Source organism: Saccopteryx bilineata, chromosome 6, assembly GCF_036850765.1.
Source record: "Saccopteryx bilineata isolate mSacBil1 chromosome 6, mSacBil1_pri_phased_curated, whole genome shotgun sequence".
Lineage (NCBI taxonomy): Eukaryota > Metazoa > Chordata > Mammalia > Chiroptera > Emballonuridae > Saccopteryx > Saccopteryx bilineata.
The window spans coordinates 138,148,484-138,163,597 of record NC_089495.1 but is presented as its reverse complement, the minus strand read 5'-3'; the positions used below and the strand labels follow the sequence as shown (position 1 = coordinate 138,163,597).

Genomic DNA, 15,114 nt, shown 5'->3' with positions numbered 1-15,114 from the left:
AAGCCTGCTAGCTGCTGGAGATCAAGATGTTGAGCAGGGTCACTTGCTGTGCATGCATCTTTAAACTCTCCCAGTTTTTCAAAGTGTGGTAAATGACCTGTTTCAATGTCTGCGATGAAGAGTTCCAGCTTGTTTTCAAATGCAAACACTGCTTGTTGAAGGGATAAGACTGTATTTCCAACGCCTTGCATTTTCACATTGAGCTGGTTCAGGTGTTCAGTCATGTCCAAGAGATAGTAGAACTTCAGGAGGCACTCAGTGTTAGCTAACTCAGGATGCTCAATGTTTTTCATTTCAAGAAAAGTCGGATTTCGCTCAGACAAGCCTCGAAATGGCCAAGCACCTTCCCTCTTGACAACCAACGCACATTGCTGTTCAGAAGCAGACCAGGATAATTATTCCCAACCTCATCCAGCAGTGTTTTAAACTGGTGATCATTTAAAGCTCGGGCAACAATAAAGTTGACCACCTGAATGACCAGCGACATCACCTCACCAAGCTGCTCGCCACACATCTGAACACAAAGCGCATCCTGATGTAGGACACAGTGAAAACTTAAGATGGGTCTCTTTTCATGTTCACAAAGAAGTGCTACAAATCCTCTATTTTTCCCCACCATGCACGGAGCACCATCATCAGTACACACCGAAATAAGTTTATCCATCGGTAGATTTTTTTCTTTAGCGAACTTAGTGAAAGACTTGAATAAATCCTCCCCTCTTGTTGTCTCTCTCATAGGCAAAACAGCAAGACTTTCCTCATGTAGTGTGTCACCGACAGCATACCTGGCAATCATGCTGAACTGGGATAAGTGGCTTACGTCTGTTGACTCATCCAAAGTGAGAGAAAAGAATGGTGCTGAATTTATGTCCTTCACTTGTATTGCCTCAATTTGATTTGCCATCATGATGGTATGATTGTGAACAATTCTTGCTGACAGACGCATGTCTTTTATTCATTTGATTATCTTGTCTTTATCTGAAAAGTCATCAAAAAGTTCATTGGCAACATCAAACATGAATGTTTTGGCATACTCCTCATCTGTGAACAGCTTTCCGTTTCTCACAATTGCTAAAGTACCAGCAAAGCTAGCCAAATTCCAGTCAACTCCAAACACGGAGCTGCTGCTGACTAGCTTGCACTCTGCACAGTAGCTCTTGACATACTTTCTTCCTGCTGTCCCCCGCTGGATATTTCGATGCAAGTGTAGTATGGTGTGTGTCGAAGTGCCGCTTTATATTTGACCATTTCATTGATGCAATTTTATCATTGCATATTAGACACACTGCAGAACCTGCTCTCTCCACAAAGGCGAATTCCTCTGTCCATTCCTGCTGAAAAGTACAGTACTCCTCATCTTTTTTTCTTTTAGCCATCTTCTTCGTCAAAAGGGTTTCTGCCATTAGCTAGCTGACTACTTGATTAAAAGGAGGGAAGTTTACTTCCTGACCTTACAATGGCCTCATTATCCAATAAAAATTTGGTGTTGTCCCGGAGGACAGCTGTGATTGGCTCCAGCCACCCGCAACCATGAACATGAGCAGTAGGAAATGAATGGATTGTAATACATGAGAATGTTTTATATTTTTAACATTATTATTATTTTTATTAAAGATTTGTCTGCAAGCCAGATGCAGCCATCAAAAGAGCCACATCTGGCTCACAAGCCATAGGTTCCCAACCCCTGCTTTATCTACTGCACCACCAGCTGGTCAAGCGTATCTTTTGGTCTTAAGCACTTGAGTGTGGAGGAACTTATGTTCTGACTGAAGGTAAAGCATCTGAGTACTGGGGGAAGGGGCGGTGTGGATGGGTCAGCCAGGCAGCCAGCTTTACTGGTGTCTGGCTAAAACGTCTTCCCAGTGACAGAAAACGTTTCAGGCCAAACTGCTGCTTTTTGCAGGTAGAAAAGTCCTGACCTCTTAGCTTTCACCTTAATTTACAGCATTGGAGCCTCAAGCTAGATGACTTTCTAATGTTCCAGGAAATTTTCCAACAATTAGATTTTTAATTAATTAAAATATGTCTTAGGGACAAAATGAGAATATATCACCTATAGTTTAAAGATCATCATACTTTTTCTACCCTGTTTATGAAATAGAACACTTGTCAAACAAATGCTTTTTTAGGAGTGTATTTTTTTAAATCATGTAATTAAAATAGCTTAGAGTGAATTTTTGTAGGGGAAATATTTTGTTCAAGTAAATATAGAGCCTGACCAGGTGGTGGCGCAGTGGATAGAGCATCGGACTGGGATGCAGAGGACCCAGGTTCAAGACCCTGAGGTCGCTAGCTTGAGCGCGGGCTCATCTGATTTGAGCAAAGCTCACCAGGTTGGATCCAAAGTCACTCGGTTTGCTGAAGGCCCACAGTCAAGGCACATATGAGAAATCAATCAATGAACAACTAAGGTGTCGCAACTAAAAACTGATGATTGATGCTTCTCATCTCTCTCCATTCCTGTCTGTTCCTATCTATCCCTCTCTCTGACTCTCTTTCTGTCTCTGAAAAAAAAAAAAGTGAATATAGAATATTATATATTGGAAGTATAATGAGATGATGAGACTTGACTTTGTCATTTAACTAACCTGTCATTTTAGACGTCAGCCATGGTGGGCATGTCATCTATGAGTGGGTTAGATTCAGGCTGATTGTTGAGGTGCCTTTTTTTTTTTTTTGTATTTTTCTGAGGTGCCCCCCCCTTTTTTTAAGAAATAGGTATGTCTCATATGCCTACAAATACTTACAAAGAATGTTTTGTAAGTCCTTTAAGGAAGAGAAAAAGACAATATAGTAAGGATCTTTGAGAATTTAGGAAGAAGTTGACTCAAAATAATTAAATTTAGGATGATTTGAATGACAAACTATGAGAAGACAATTTGATTAGCATATTGAAAAATCATATTAAAATATGTTGGAAAAATACTGAGTTTTGTCATTTAAATAAAAAGTTTTATTTATAGCAGTGTACAGTTGATACTCATTTATCTTGTTAAAGAGATTTGATTTGGTAAAAACATCCAGAAGTTACTATTTTTAATGCTAGTAGTAAATTTTTTAAAATCCATGAAAAGCCTCATTTATTTTTAGAGCAATTTGATGACACATCTGCTTGCTTTTTCAGCTAAAAAATAAAATGTTGGTTCTTGGTGTTTGGTAAAATTACTTTGTTAAATTATTTTCAAAATTGTTCAACTTTGAATGAATGACATTTGGTACTAACACGGGAAAGCAATTTCAGCTAATTAAGTAGATCCCTCTCTAAACCATTCGAACATTAAGATGACATACTCTTCACTCAAGATTATTTTAATTGGTACAATTATTGTAATTTTCTTGCAATTATGTGTTGAGCTAAAAGCTTTTGTCTAGATCATTTGAGGGTATTTTTGTTGTTAACATACATGTAGTTAGAAGAAAGGGAGTAAAACACAAAGTGCAGATAAAGATTTTCTGTCTACCTCTTACTATAGCCTTTTAGGCAACCACTGAGATACTTTAGTTGTAAAACTATTTCTCGTATTTTTCAGGAAGCATTTTAAGTAATGATAGAAGTTTTGAAAAGATCAATTTTAAGAGTTTTCATGAAAATACTGTTAAAATGTTTTGCTTTGACCCCGCTCAAGACGTCTTTCCCTGGGATGATTGGTCAGCACAGTTCTGTGACAGGGGCAGTGCAGCCTTTACATGCTACATTTTGATTTTTAAAAACAGCTGAATAGGTTTTGAGAGAGGCTGAGAATAGGGCCATCTTTCATTTCACCGAAATAGCTATTTGCTGAGTAGACATTGTAGATACCTAATTCATAACATTTATATTAACTTCAGTATCTTTAAGTTATTCAAGTCGTGGTATTTCTGGACTTAATACATTTTTCCAATAAAACATCGTATCATGATATTTCTTCGTGATACTCAGAGTTTTTATAAATGAGCTTAATTTTATCACTTCACGTATCTCATGCCTCTCCTAGCTTTTGCTAACCACCTTCCCACTTCCTTTGTGTTCTGGGGGATTACTAGTCGGCCCCCAGCCCCAATAATGTGCCTGGATTATGCATGAGTTTGTGTCCTTGCAAGTGGACTTAAATGATGAATTTGAATAGCATGAAAAATTGGACATTAGATTTGTGAAGAAGAACCTCCTTTGTATAGTACAAAGTATCCTTCATTCTGATGCGTTTTCTCTTGATTCGGGTTTTGAGATGCTATAAATATGTGTTCCAAACACTGTATCATGCATGCTGTTTTGTGTCTTTTATATGTAGTTTATAATCTTAATGTGATGTGACTTCCCTGTGGTGTTCCATGTTGTCATCATGCAACATTTATTGAATTGCTGTCTTGTGTATAATTATTGGCTCAATTTTTATTTCCAGAACACACTTGCCCTTAATGTATATGTAATGTAAATACTTTATTCAGGGGTTCACTATTTTATCAGTATCTTTATTTTTTATGAAGATGGCCTGCTTGTTGCAAAATCATGAGCTAATTCTCCATATAGGAGAGGAAACTAAGTGGGTTTGTGCAAAAAAGAAGATACAATCTAAAATAGAAATCACATTTTATCTGGATAGACATACATAACATTGGTATATTTGTTAGATTTAGTGTGAAGATTAAGCCTTCAAACCGTGAGCAAAGACACCTGTAATCAGATGTAATATCGACAAGTAAAAACATGCGTTTCTGGTTGTGCGTCATTTCTTTTTACTTACTGTCTTGGTGGAAATTAATTGGAAAACCCCAGTTCCTGAGGATAAATATAGGTGAAGGGCAGCATTTTTTAGTTTAATTTGGAGTATCTACAAATCATGTATGTATACTTTGGTTTTTTTGGAGGAAAAACATGGAACATGTTAAATGTGACATAGTTTACTGTTTTATTGAGTTTATCTGTTTATATATCTTGCTACTTTGTTTTATCATTACTACAGACTTGTAGCAACACCCAGAAGTGTGAGAGAAATTAATGGGGGGAAGCTTAAAGTTCATTCATTTATTCAGAACGTAGTTACTGAGCAACTGTTGTGGTTATGGGCCAGGCACCCTTGCAGGAGCTTGGGCGTATCAGTGAGCAGAACAGATGCAGGTCCCTGCCCTTTGGAGCTGAGCTTGCTTTAGCTAGCCAGTGGTAGATAGTAATCAGTACCTGTAATGCATCCCTATACAGCATGTCAGAAGGTGACAGGTGCTCTGGAGAAGGAAAGGTCGGACAGAGATGGGGACACGGGACGAGGAGTGCAGGCTCTGTGTTACCCGAGAGGCTGCGGAGGGTCCTCCTTGAGGGGGCAGTGCTGAGCAGGGACTGGGAGGGACAGAGACTCCGCTGAACAGGTGCTGGGGGAGCATTTCTAGGCAGAAGGAGCAGTCTGCACAAGGCTCCTGAGGCCAGAGTGCATGAGATATTGGAGGAACAGCATCAGTAGGGACATGATGTGGCTTGCGGGGACTCAGTGAGGGGCCGGGGCAGGAGGTGAGGTCATGGAGGTCAGGAGTGCAGGTTATGGACACCTTTGGAGGACCATGGTCAAGACTTTGGCTTTTACCCTGAGTAAAATGGGTCTTGGAAAAATTGCATCTATGCTCTGTGTGCTCTAACCTGTTACTGGATCACATCGATGAAACTCGGTCTGAGTTAGGGGACCCTACTGACCGGACCCGAGGAGCATATTTTGAGAACCCTGTGCTGGGACGGAATAGGAATGAATCTGGTGGAAACATTAGGGTAAGCGAAAGTTGTGCAGAAAGTAGGTGGCAATCCCACAGTAAAGATTAAGTGTGGTAGACAATGGCCCGGTGTACGGAAGTCCCGGCTTTGATCCCTGGTCAGGGCACGTGAGAAGTAACCATCTTCTTCTCTCCCTCCCTCTCCCCCTTCTCTCTCTGCCAGTGGCTCAGTTAGTTGGAGCATCAACCCCCGGGCACTGAGGATAGCTCGGTTGATTCAAGCATTGGCCCCAGACAGGGGTTGCTGAGCGGACCCTGGTTGGGGTGCTTGTGGGAGTCTATCTCCCTCTTCTCACTTAAAAAAATGAAAAAGAAGTAACGAGAGAGTGGCACATAGTGGTGATGCTCCGTGCATATGGGAAAGCTAAAATGGATGTCACCCGTTGTCCCGTCGCAGGGCACTGAGAGAAAACTAGTCACTCTGCACAGTTTCAAGAATTTCTGACTCATTTCCCTGCATCTCTCCTTTTGTATGAATTTCTTGTTTCTTAAGATCACGTCATTTTCTAATAAAATGATGGATTTAAATGCCTACTTTTGGGATCATTTTTTAAATTGCCTTCTTTTTCTTGGGCTTGCCAATGCATGGCCTGTCCCCCACCCCCCTTATTTAAGCCCCTGGCTGAGAGGAAGTGAGAGGTGGTTTCCGTAGCTCTAGGACTGCTAGGTGTAGAGAGCAACAAATGAGCTGTCTGCAGTGACCCTGAGTAGATTTATGAGTGTATAAGATGGAAATGGTGGCATCGCATATCAAATTGGGCTCTAAGGATAAACAGTTGGTCCTGTATATAAATATACAGGATTCAGGTTTATCTGGAGTTCCAGTCTCAGCATGGCCCCAGCCTCTTCAGGCCTTCTCCATCGATATGAGCCTTCTGCCCCTGCACTTGGATCTGCCCTTCCCCCATTTCCTGGTGCCTCAGGAAGCCTTTGTACCCGGCACATTCTCTTCTCCAAGACGGTATTGGATGTGTTCATTACACACAGGTTTGTTCCTTCATAGCACTCACCGTAGTTGCCCTGTTATAAATATGTGCATTGCTATTTCTTTAGTATTTGTTTTCCTGAACCAGACTCTTACCTTCGTGAACTGTAACTTCATTGACCTTGCTGAATTCCTTGCTTCTAGACATCCTTGGCCTACAGTATTCAGTAGTGGCTATTTCTGAAAGAACAAAGAAATATGATGATATTTGAAGGGAGGACTGCATGGATTGAGGGAGGCTGATAAATGAGAAGCCACATTTTATTTTGAAAAGAATACTGTTTGTATAGACACTTGTTCTTTGGTTCCTATTGTGGGTAAACTGTCTCCTTTGTTATTCTACCAGTACACCTAGGCCGGGAACCTGTGTCAGGCATAGTATACGAGGACACACTATGTCAGGCACACAGTCATTTTTTCGTACACGAGGATTGAATGGAGATAACATTTCAGCTGGCACCTAATAGTTTCTGCCTTGTGTCCAGTGATACTAAAATCAGTGTTTTATGGGCATTTCCCAGTAGCTTCCAGCTCAGCTACATTTTGAAGGTTTCTTGCATTTATCTTCCTTTATGAATCCATTGTTTGGAGTGGCTTCATATCAGCACACTTTTAGACAGGTCCTCTCACTTCAGTTTCTACTTATAGGTTGTCAGTGTTGTTTAAAAAGGCTGTGTTTTAGCTGGACTCTGCTTTTATGTTAAACGTTTTGATTATCTTTATTAAACAAATATTTTTGAAGTTTATTATGTGCTGGATACATGCTAATCAGAGTGCTAGCTTATGTCACTGGAGTTCTCAGTACATGCTGTACGCTGGACCCCACTGTGCCGAGGTTATCTCACGCCTCTTGGAAGCAGAGAGCGGAAGTGGGCCCAGGGCACACGGCCGGACTCTGCGCGCCTCCCCGGGCCTGTCTCTGGGGCAGGAAACAGTCTGCAGGCACACAGCTAGCAGACTACAAATGCAGACAAGCTCCCTTTATTTTCATTTCCAGATAGAATTAGTTCATTTTCAAGTGACTATTTGGAATCACTATATTATGTATCGGTGGGAATGTTACAGCAGAGAGAAAACTTTCCCAGAGAATTGAATTTATCTTTTTTAATTAAAAAGAAAATGCAAAGCTCTTACAAACATATGAGAACCCCAGATAAATGACCAGCTGCTTCTGTGCTAAATGTCACAGCTGAGGCTTCACGCTTTCTGTTACACAACCAGACACAACCAGAGCTAAGTGACTGTAATTCTTTCTAGGTAGCTTTTCAATAGCTTTTCTTTTGCTTTTAATAGGAGTTATCCTATTGATTTTAAAAATATATTCTCATTTAAACTTGTCATGATGCCATTTTAATATTTTATGCTAATGTAGAACAAAGGAAGAATTTTATATGTTCCAAAGTTGTGAGTTTCTAACTTCAGCTTGAGAAACTTGAGAGTATAAACTGAGGCTATTTGAAAACATATAGCAAAACCAATTTCTCTAATGCATATATCTTAATATGTAAAAATATTGCGCTTGCTGATTTATAGTTTATTTTCTAATACAGTGAGAGTATTATGCATGTTAACATTTTAAAAAATAAATCTGATTATTGAAGGATTTGAATTTACCAAAACAAATACACCTTTAGATATATCAGGTAGAGATGGATTTTTTTTTCTGAATAAATTTTTTCAACAGTGATCTCAGAATTTCAAGTCAAAATATTTTTAGATTCTTTACAATATGAGAATAAATAAAAGTAGTGTACAACAAAAAAGCCAGCTAATTGAACCGCTAAGGTGAGGTGCTGATGTCAGGTGTCACCGTGAGTGGTTCTGCTAGCAATACCCAAGAAACCCACAAGATGGGGGTGTTTCACTAGAAACATTATGAGCTCAGTCAGCCAGGAAATAAGACCTAATGCATTTTGCTTTCCCCTTTTTGTAGCAGGAAAACAAAGAAAACACTGAGTTTAAAGATCATTTTAAACTCTATAAAGTTCAAATTCCACTTCTATTTTTTAAATGGCTTCACAGGACATTCCTAAGCACCAAGAATCAAGGTTATTGGCAAATGAATAGTATAATCTGGTTTGATGACATAGTTTTTATTAAGTTTAACAGTACCCTTTTCTCCTAAAATTCTTTTAAGTTAATTTTTGGGGAAATGGTGAATATGAAAAAAGAGTTTTTAAAATTCATCTTATGAATTTGCATTTCCCTTTAAAAATATTAAATCTTTTTTTTGTTGTTTTTGTTTGTTTGTTTGTTTGTTTGTTTTTTTCTGAAGCTGGAAACGGGGAGAGACAGACAGACTCCCGCATGCGCCCGACTGGGATCCACCCGGCACGCCCACCACGGGTGACGCTCTGCCCCTCCGGGGCGTCGCTTTGCCGTGACCAGAGCCACTCTAGCGCCTGGGGCAGAGGCCAAGGAGCCATCCCCAGCGCCCGGGCCATCTTTGCTCCAATGGAGTCTTGGCTGCGGGAGAGGAAGAGAGAAACAGAGAGGAAGGAGGGGGTGGGGGTGGAGAAGCAAATGGGCGCTTCTCTTATGTGCCCTGGCCGGGAATCGAACCCGGGTCCCCCGCATGCCAGGCCAACGCTCTACCGCTGAGCCAACCGTCCAGGGCCTAAAAATATTAAATCTTAATTTAATACTGTAGAATTACTGTTTGCCATCTGACTTGCCAGTAGTGTCCAAGCACCTGCATGGGTAGTCATTGCTGTAGCTCAGTGCTGTTCGGGTTTCTCTCCCTGCTGGGAACCATTTCCAAATGACCTCTTCTGCAGAAAACTAATACATAAAGCAGAATGAATATAAGTTAACTCAAATGATAACATTTCCTAATAAACTCAGTTAGAAAAGTGAGCTGTTTTGAAGATTATCAAAATTGAAGTGTGCGTACATTTGGCAGCCCTGCATTGGTTTAAATGTCTCTTGATATCTCTACTTAGGTTTGGTGATATAATATCAAGAAAATTCTGAATCATATCTAGATGCAAATGTTCCCAGTTTTTAAACTTACTTTGCAGTGATAGGATGTTTTTAATTACTCTGATCCAGGAACTTGAAAGATTAAGTGGGGATTTTGCTTCACAGGTGAATCACCAATATAATCTTAGATATGCTGCCAATTCTTATGATTAGTTGAAGTATTGGGTCTGTTTCTTGACTTGGTCAGGTCACCGGGGTCACTAATTATCAGGTGGTTCTCTAAATGGTCATTACACTCAGTGCTCTGGCATATAGGGTAGGGTGGTGGACTTGCTTGCATAATTTTGTGAACAGAAAAATGTTGATCTGGATTAAGAGAAAAACAAGAAAATTTACATACGCACATGAAGGTAGAGGAGAAACTTTATTTCTAAGTCTGCCAAAAACTGATGCGAACAACCAGGTGACCTGGAAACACAGGCCTTATTATCTGGTTGGTCTTCCATGTCTTAAAATTTAGTTTGTAACAAATTCTGTTTTATTATATATATATTTGTAATTTTTAAATTATAGTTGACATTCAGTATTATATTAGTTTAAGGTGCACAGCATAGACATTTGTATAATTTACAGAATGATCCTCTCCAGTAAGTCTGGTAGCCACCTGACACCATCCGTAGTTACTATTATGTTGTTGACTCTGTTCCCTCTGCTGTACTTCATGTTCCTGGGACTATCTTGTAACAGGTTAGTTCTGCCAGGGATTTCTGCGGCAACTTGAACAGATACTTCAAAGTTTGCATTATTTAACCCTAACGAGCCCATCTTTAAAGTCATTAAGTCAACATATTAAATACTTGAAATCAGAAACAAAGCCGAAGGTTTGGCGCGATTATATACTCAGAGCGCACAGTGCTTTGTTCTCTGTGTCGCCACATGAAATGTTAACTTCTGCGGGCTTGGAGCACAGGGCTTTGTGAGACACCTGGTGCCGGGTGTCCCGCTGCCTGGGAGTCAGCCCTGGCAGCCTGTGCAGAAGCCTGTTTTCTCTTCTGACAAGCCCTTTGCCCTCTGAGTGCCCCTCTGCACCCCCCACAGCATTGGCCTCCAGAGCTTCATTAGTTTTGTACCTTCACCTACAGCAAGGAGAGTGTCTGCTTTTCTGACCCCCGGGCTTGTGTCTGTCCAACATAACGTGAAAGGAGTCGTTGTCTAGGGCCTTTTGTGAGAATCTTGGGAGTGATTGGAACACATGGGATGCAGCAAAGGCAGTGCTCAAAGGGAAGTTTATGACTGTAAACACCTGCATTAAACAGGAAGAAATAAGTTAATAGCCTGACCTTACACTTTTGAGGAACTAGAAAAAGAAGAGAAAATTAAATTAAAAAAAATTCAGAGCTAGTGGAAAGACATTCTTTGCGGAAAAGCAACTTTTGGTTTCGTTGATTCTCACTATTCTTTTTTTTTTTACAGGGCTCTCAGACCCTGACCATGTAGGCACCCTGATTTTGACTGTCCAGACTCTAAAAACTTTGAGAAATTAATGTTATTTAAGCCACCCAGTCTGTGGTATTTTGTTGTAGCAGCCTGAGCTGACTAGGACACCCACTTTCACACGGCTTTTTCAGTATTATACTGGATTTCTAAGCTGGCACAATTAGGCAAGAAGCAGAAATAGAAGTATCCATATTGGGAAGGACAAAGTAAAACTATCTCTAATAGCAAATTACATGATCCTGTGTATAGGAAATCCCAAAGAATCCACAAGAGAAAGTTTAACCAACAACGTTTAATATTTGTACACTGTAAGCTACAACAGTCGATAAGTTAAAGATGTAAGCGGAGAGATGGCCTCTAGTCATGGGTAGGACGGCTAAGTATTAAGATATCACTATTACCCAAAGTGATCTACAGAGTCAGTACAATCCCTGCCAAAATTCCATTAGCCTTCTTTTTTTGACAGACACAGAAACCTGATCTTCAGATTTATATAAATAGTTAATCAAAAAGGAGGATTAGTCTGACCTGTGGTGGCGCAGTGGATAAAGCGTCGGTCGACCTGGAAATGCTGAGGTCGCTGGTTCGAAACCCTGGGCTTGCCTGGTCAAGGCACATATGGGAGTTGATGCTTCTAGCTCCTCCCTCTGTCTCTCCTCTCTCTCTCTCTGTCTCTCTCTCTCTCTGTCTCTCGCCCTCTCTCTCTCCTCTCTAAAAATGAATAAATAAATTAGAACATTAAAAAAAAAGGAAGATTAAATTGGAGAAATGTCCACTTCAATACTTAATACAAAGCAGTAGTAATCAAAGCGCTGTGGCACTGGCATAAGGAGGTAGACCAATGGGTGGACTTGAGAGTCCAGAGTAAACCCATGTGGCTGTGGCCACCCAAGCTTTGATGGGTGCCGCGTCCATGCAGTGGGGGGGAAGAACAGTTTCTTTAGCAGATGCTACTGGGACAGCTAGACTTCTCCGTGCACAAGAATGAAGTTGGACCCCTATTTCACAGCATGTACAAGAATTAACTAAATGGGTCATCCTACACGTTTTTTTCTCCATCAGAAAGGATAATTGATGTAAAAATTATCATAAAAGGACAGAGTTCATCAGAAACAATATTTTTCTTGTGTAGTTTATTTCCTCTACAAATATTAATTAGGCAAAAGTCATAAGGTCGTAGTCTGCACTTGGCACTGGAGATACAACGGTGAAAAAAACTACACTTGTTCCCAACTTCAGTGGAATTAGTGGAATTTACACTGGTAAAGTAATTCCCCTAGAGCAGGGGTCCCCAAACTACGGCCTATGGGCCGCATGTGGCCCCCTGAGGCCATTTATCCGGCCCCCACCGCACTTCCGGAAGGGGCACCTCTTTCATTGGTGGTCAGTGAGAGGAGCATAGTTCCCATTGAAATTCTGGTCAGTTTGTTGATTTAAATTTACTTGTTCTTTATTTTAAATATTGTATTTCTTCCCGTTTTGTTTTTTTACTTTAAAATAAGATGTGCGCAGTGTGCATAGGGATTTGTTCATAGTTTTTTTTTTAGTCTGGCCCTCCAACAGTCTGAGGGACAGTGAACTGGCCCCTTGTGTAAAAAGTTTGGGGACCCCTGATCTAGAGAATATAACATTGCGGTTGTTATGTGTGCTATGCCAGACAGCATGTGCCGTGAGGGTTTGTGGAGGAGGAGGACACCTGGCCGCAGGAGGATGTCCCTGCAGGGGTGGAGCTGAGTGACAAGGGGTAGTAGTCCATGCCACTTGGCCTTGGACAGCGGGGAGCACAGTTAGCTCCTGTCTGGAGTTTCCTTTGTCTTTCCACAGATAGTAAGTAGTGGGGTTGACAAGGATGTCACTTTATCTTCTGTATGCACAGAATCCCCAGAGGGCTCTGTACACAACGGGCATTCACTGACAGAGTATGTGAGCTTCCACCACCAGTTAAGATGGTTTCAGGGTAATAGCATTCTAAGGGGACCATTAAGAGTCTTTTCTGTTTAAAAATTTAAAGAAATGTATGTTAACTTTTAACCTCTTATGATTAAATAATGACATTATTAGGCAGCTACTTTTAGATGAAGCATGATCAATAATGCCATCTCCATAAATTATGCACTTAGAACCTGTTTATATTTTGATTTAAAATAGCATTTTTCCCATGTAACTTAAAACCTCATTTTGAATGGAAGTAATATGAATGGCGTATGTAATTTCTGCCAAGGACTCAATATGCACTTTCTGTAAACCACTGTCATTCATAATCAATGCTTTAACTTATGCTGATGTTGGTATTACCAGCACTGCTGGGTCAGGAGCATGAGAAGGGATCGCTTTTAAACCTACCAGGAGCCCGTTGACACCTGAGTTTTCACACAGCTTTACACAGCTTTCTGTGGCCAGGGCACTGCCCGTAGCTCCATGTCATGTGATTCATAATCCTGGAAATTTACTCTTAATTGAAAATTGAAGTTACTTAAATTATTTAAATACTAAAAAAACCTTTGGAAAAACATTTGAAAAAAAATAAAAGCACGTATGATTTTGGTGGCCCACTGCCAAAAGATGATCATTTACATCAGTACCTCTTTCAGGAGAAGAGTTGAATGTGGTGGAGCTCAGAAAGTTAGAATGGAGGCTTCAGTCTGGGACGCAGCTGCAGATGGCCAGTTCATGAACAGCAGCATTGTTCACCGTTGAGAGTCCTGTTCACATCCAAGCTTAGGCAGGGCTGGCATCGACACTCAGCTAATGTGTTTCATGTGACTTGTCAGCTGTGTGCTTCTATCTGAATCTTTCTAGCCTCTCTCTCTTCTTAGTCTCTTCTACTGAACTCCTGAAATAGACGAATTCCCTTCTTAACTGTGGAAGCTCTGACTTTTGGCCACTTCTGCAAATGAGCCTGTGTTGCAACCATCTTGCAAGTCTTCCATTTTATTTTATTTTAGATATGTTTAATAATCAGTTTGCATGCTATTTTATTAAGAAGAAATCTCATCTCAGAGGGCTTTTCTACTTCATGCATGTGTGCCTGAGTCCATAAAAAGGGACCGTAAAAGCAGTAGAGCATTGGCCTGGCATGTGGAGGTCCCTGGTTTGATTCCTGGCAAGGGCACATAGAAGAAGCACCCATCTGTTTCTTCACCGTTCCCCCTCTCCTTCCTCTCTGTCTTTCTCTTCCCTGCCCGCAGCCAAGGCAAAGTTGGCCTGGGCACTAAGGATGGCTCCATGGCCTCCGCCTCAGGTGCTAGAATGGCTCTGGCCCCAACGGAGCAACGGCCCAGATGGGCAGAGCTTTGCCCCCTGGTGGACATGCTGGGTGGATCCTGGTCGGGTGCATGTGGGAGTCTGTCTGACTGCTTCCCCACTTCTCACTTCAAAAAAATACAAAAAAAAAGGACTTTTTGAGATTTATTAAGACAAAATTGCTCTCCTTAGTTTCTCATTAGTACCCCACGTCTTTTCTCGTTTGCTAATGTTGTCCTGGATTTTTCCTTGTAGCTGTTAATATTTGGATACTGGCCAAATATTGGATGTTGGCAGTAAAGTGCTAGTCCCAAGGAAATAATGTGACTGTGACTAATATTAGAGAAAGACCCCATTTCACCTCTTGGAGGGCTTGACAAATCTTACTGCTCCTCTGAGACTGTATTCAGTAAAACCTAACAGTTCAGGCCCTGGCCGGTTGGCTCAGCGGTAGAGCGTCGGCCTAGCGTGCGGAGGACCCGGGTTCGATTCCCGGCCAGGGCACACAGGAGAAGCGCCCATTTGCTTCTCCACCCCTCCGCCGCGCCTTCCTCTCTGTCTCTCTCTTCCCCTCCTGCAGCCAAGGCTCCATTGGAGCAAAGATGGCCCGGGCGCTGGGGATGGCTCTGTGGCCTCTGCCTCAGGCGCTAGAGTGGCTCTGGTTGCAACATGGCGACGCCCAGGATGGGCAGAGCATCGCCCCCTGGTGGGCAGAGCGTCGCCCCTGGTGGGCG

The 15,114-nt window shown here is 41.4% G+C and overlaps 1 protein-coding gene across 7 annotated transcripts in view; it reads left to right on the top strand.

Moving 5' to 3' along the window:
• KIDINS220 (kinase D interacting substrate 220) overlaps nt 1-15,114 on the top strand; it is a 108,367-nt gene that overhangs the window by 65,745 nt on the left and 27,508 nt on the right. The window contains exon 23 of one of the 7 annotated variants that reach the window (XM_066237246.1): nt 739-1,477. The exons of the other annotated variants lie outside the window; for them this stretch is intronic. Coding sequence (XP_066093343.1) covers nt 739-766 — 28 coding nt within the window. The 3' untranslated portion in view covers nt 767-1,477. Of the gene's footprint in view, nt 1-738; nt 1,478-15,114 lie in introns of those variants that run through there. 7 annotated transcript variants of the gene reach the window in all.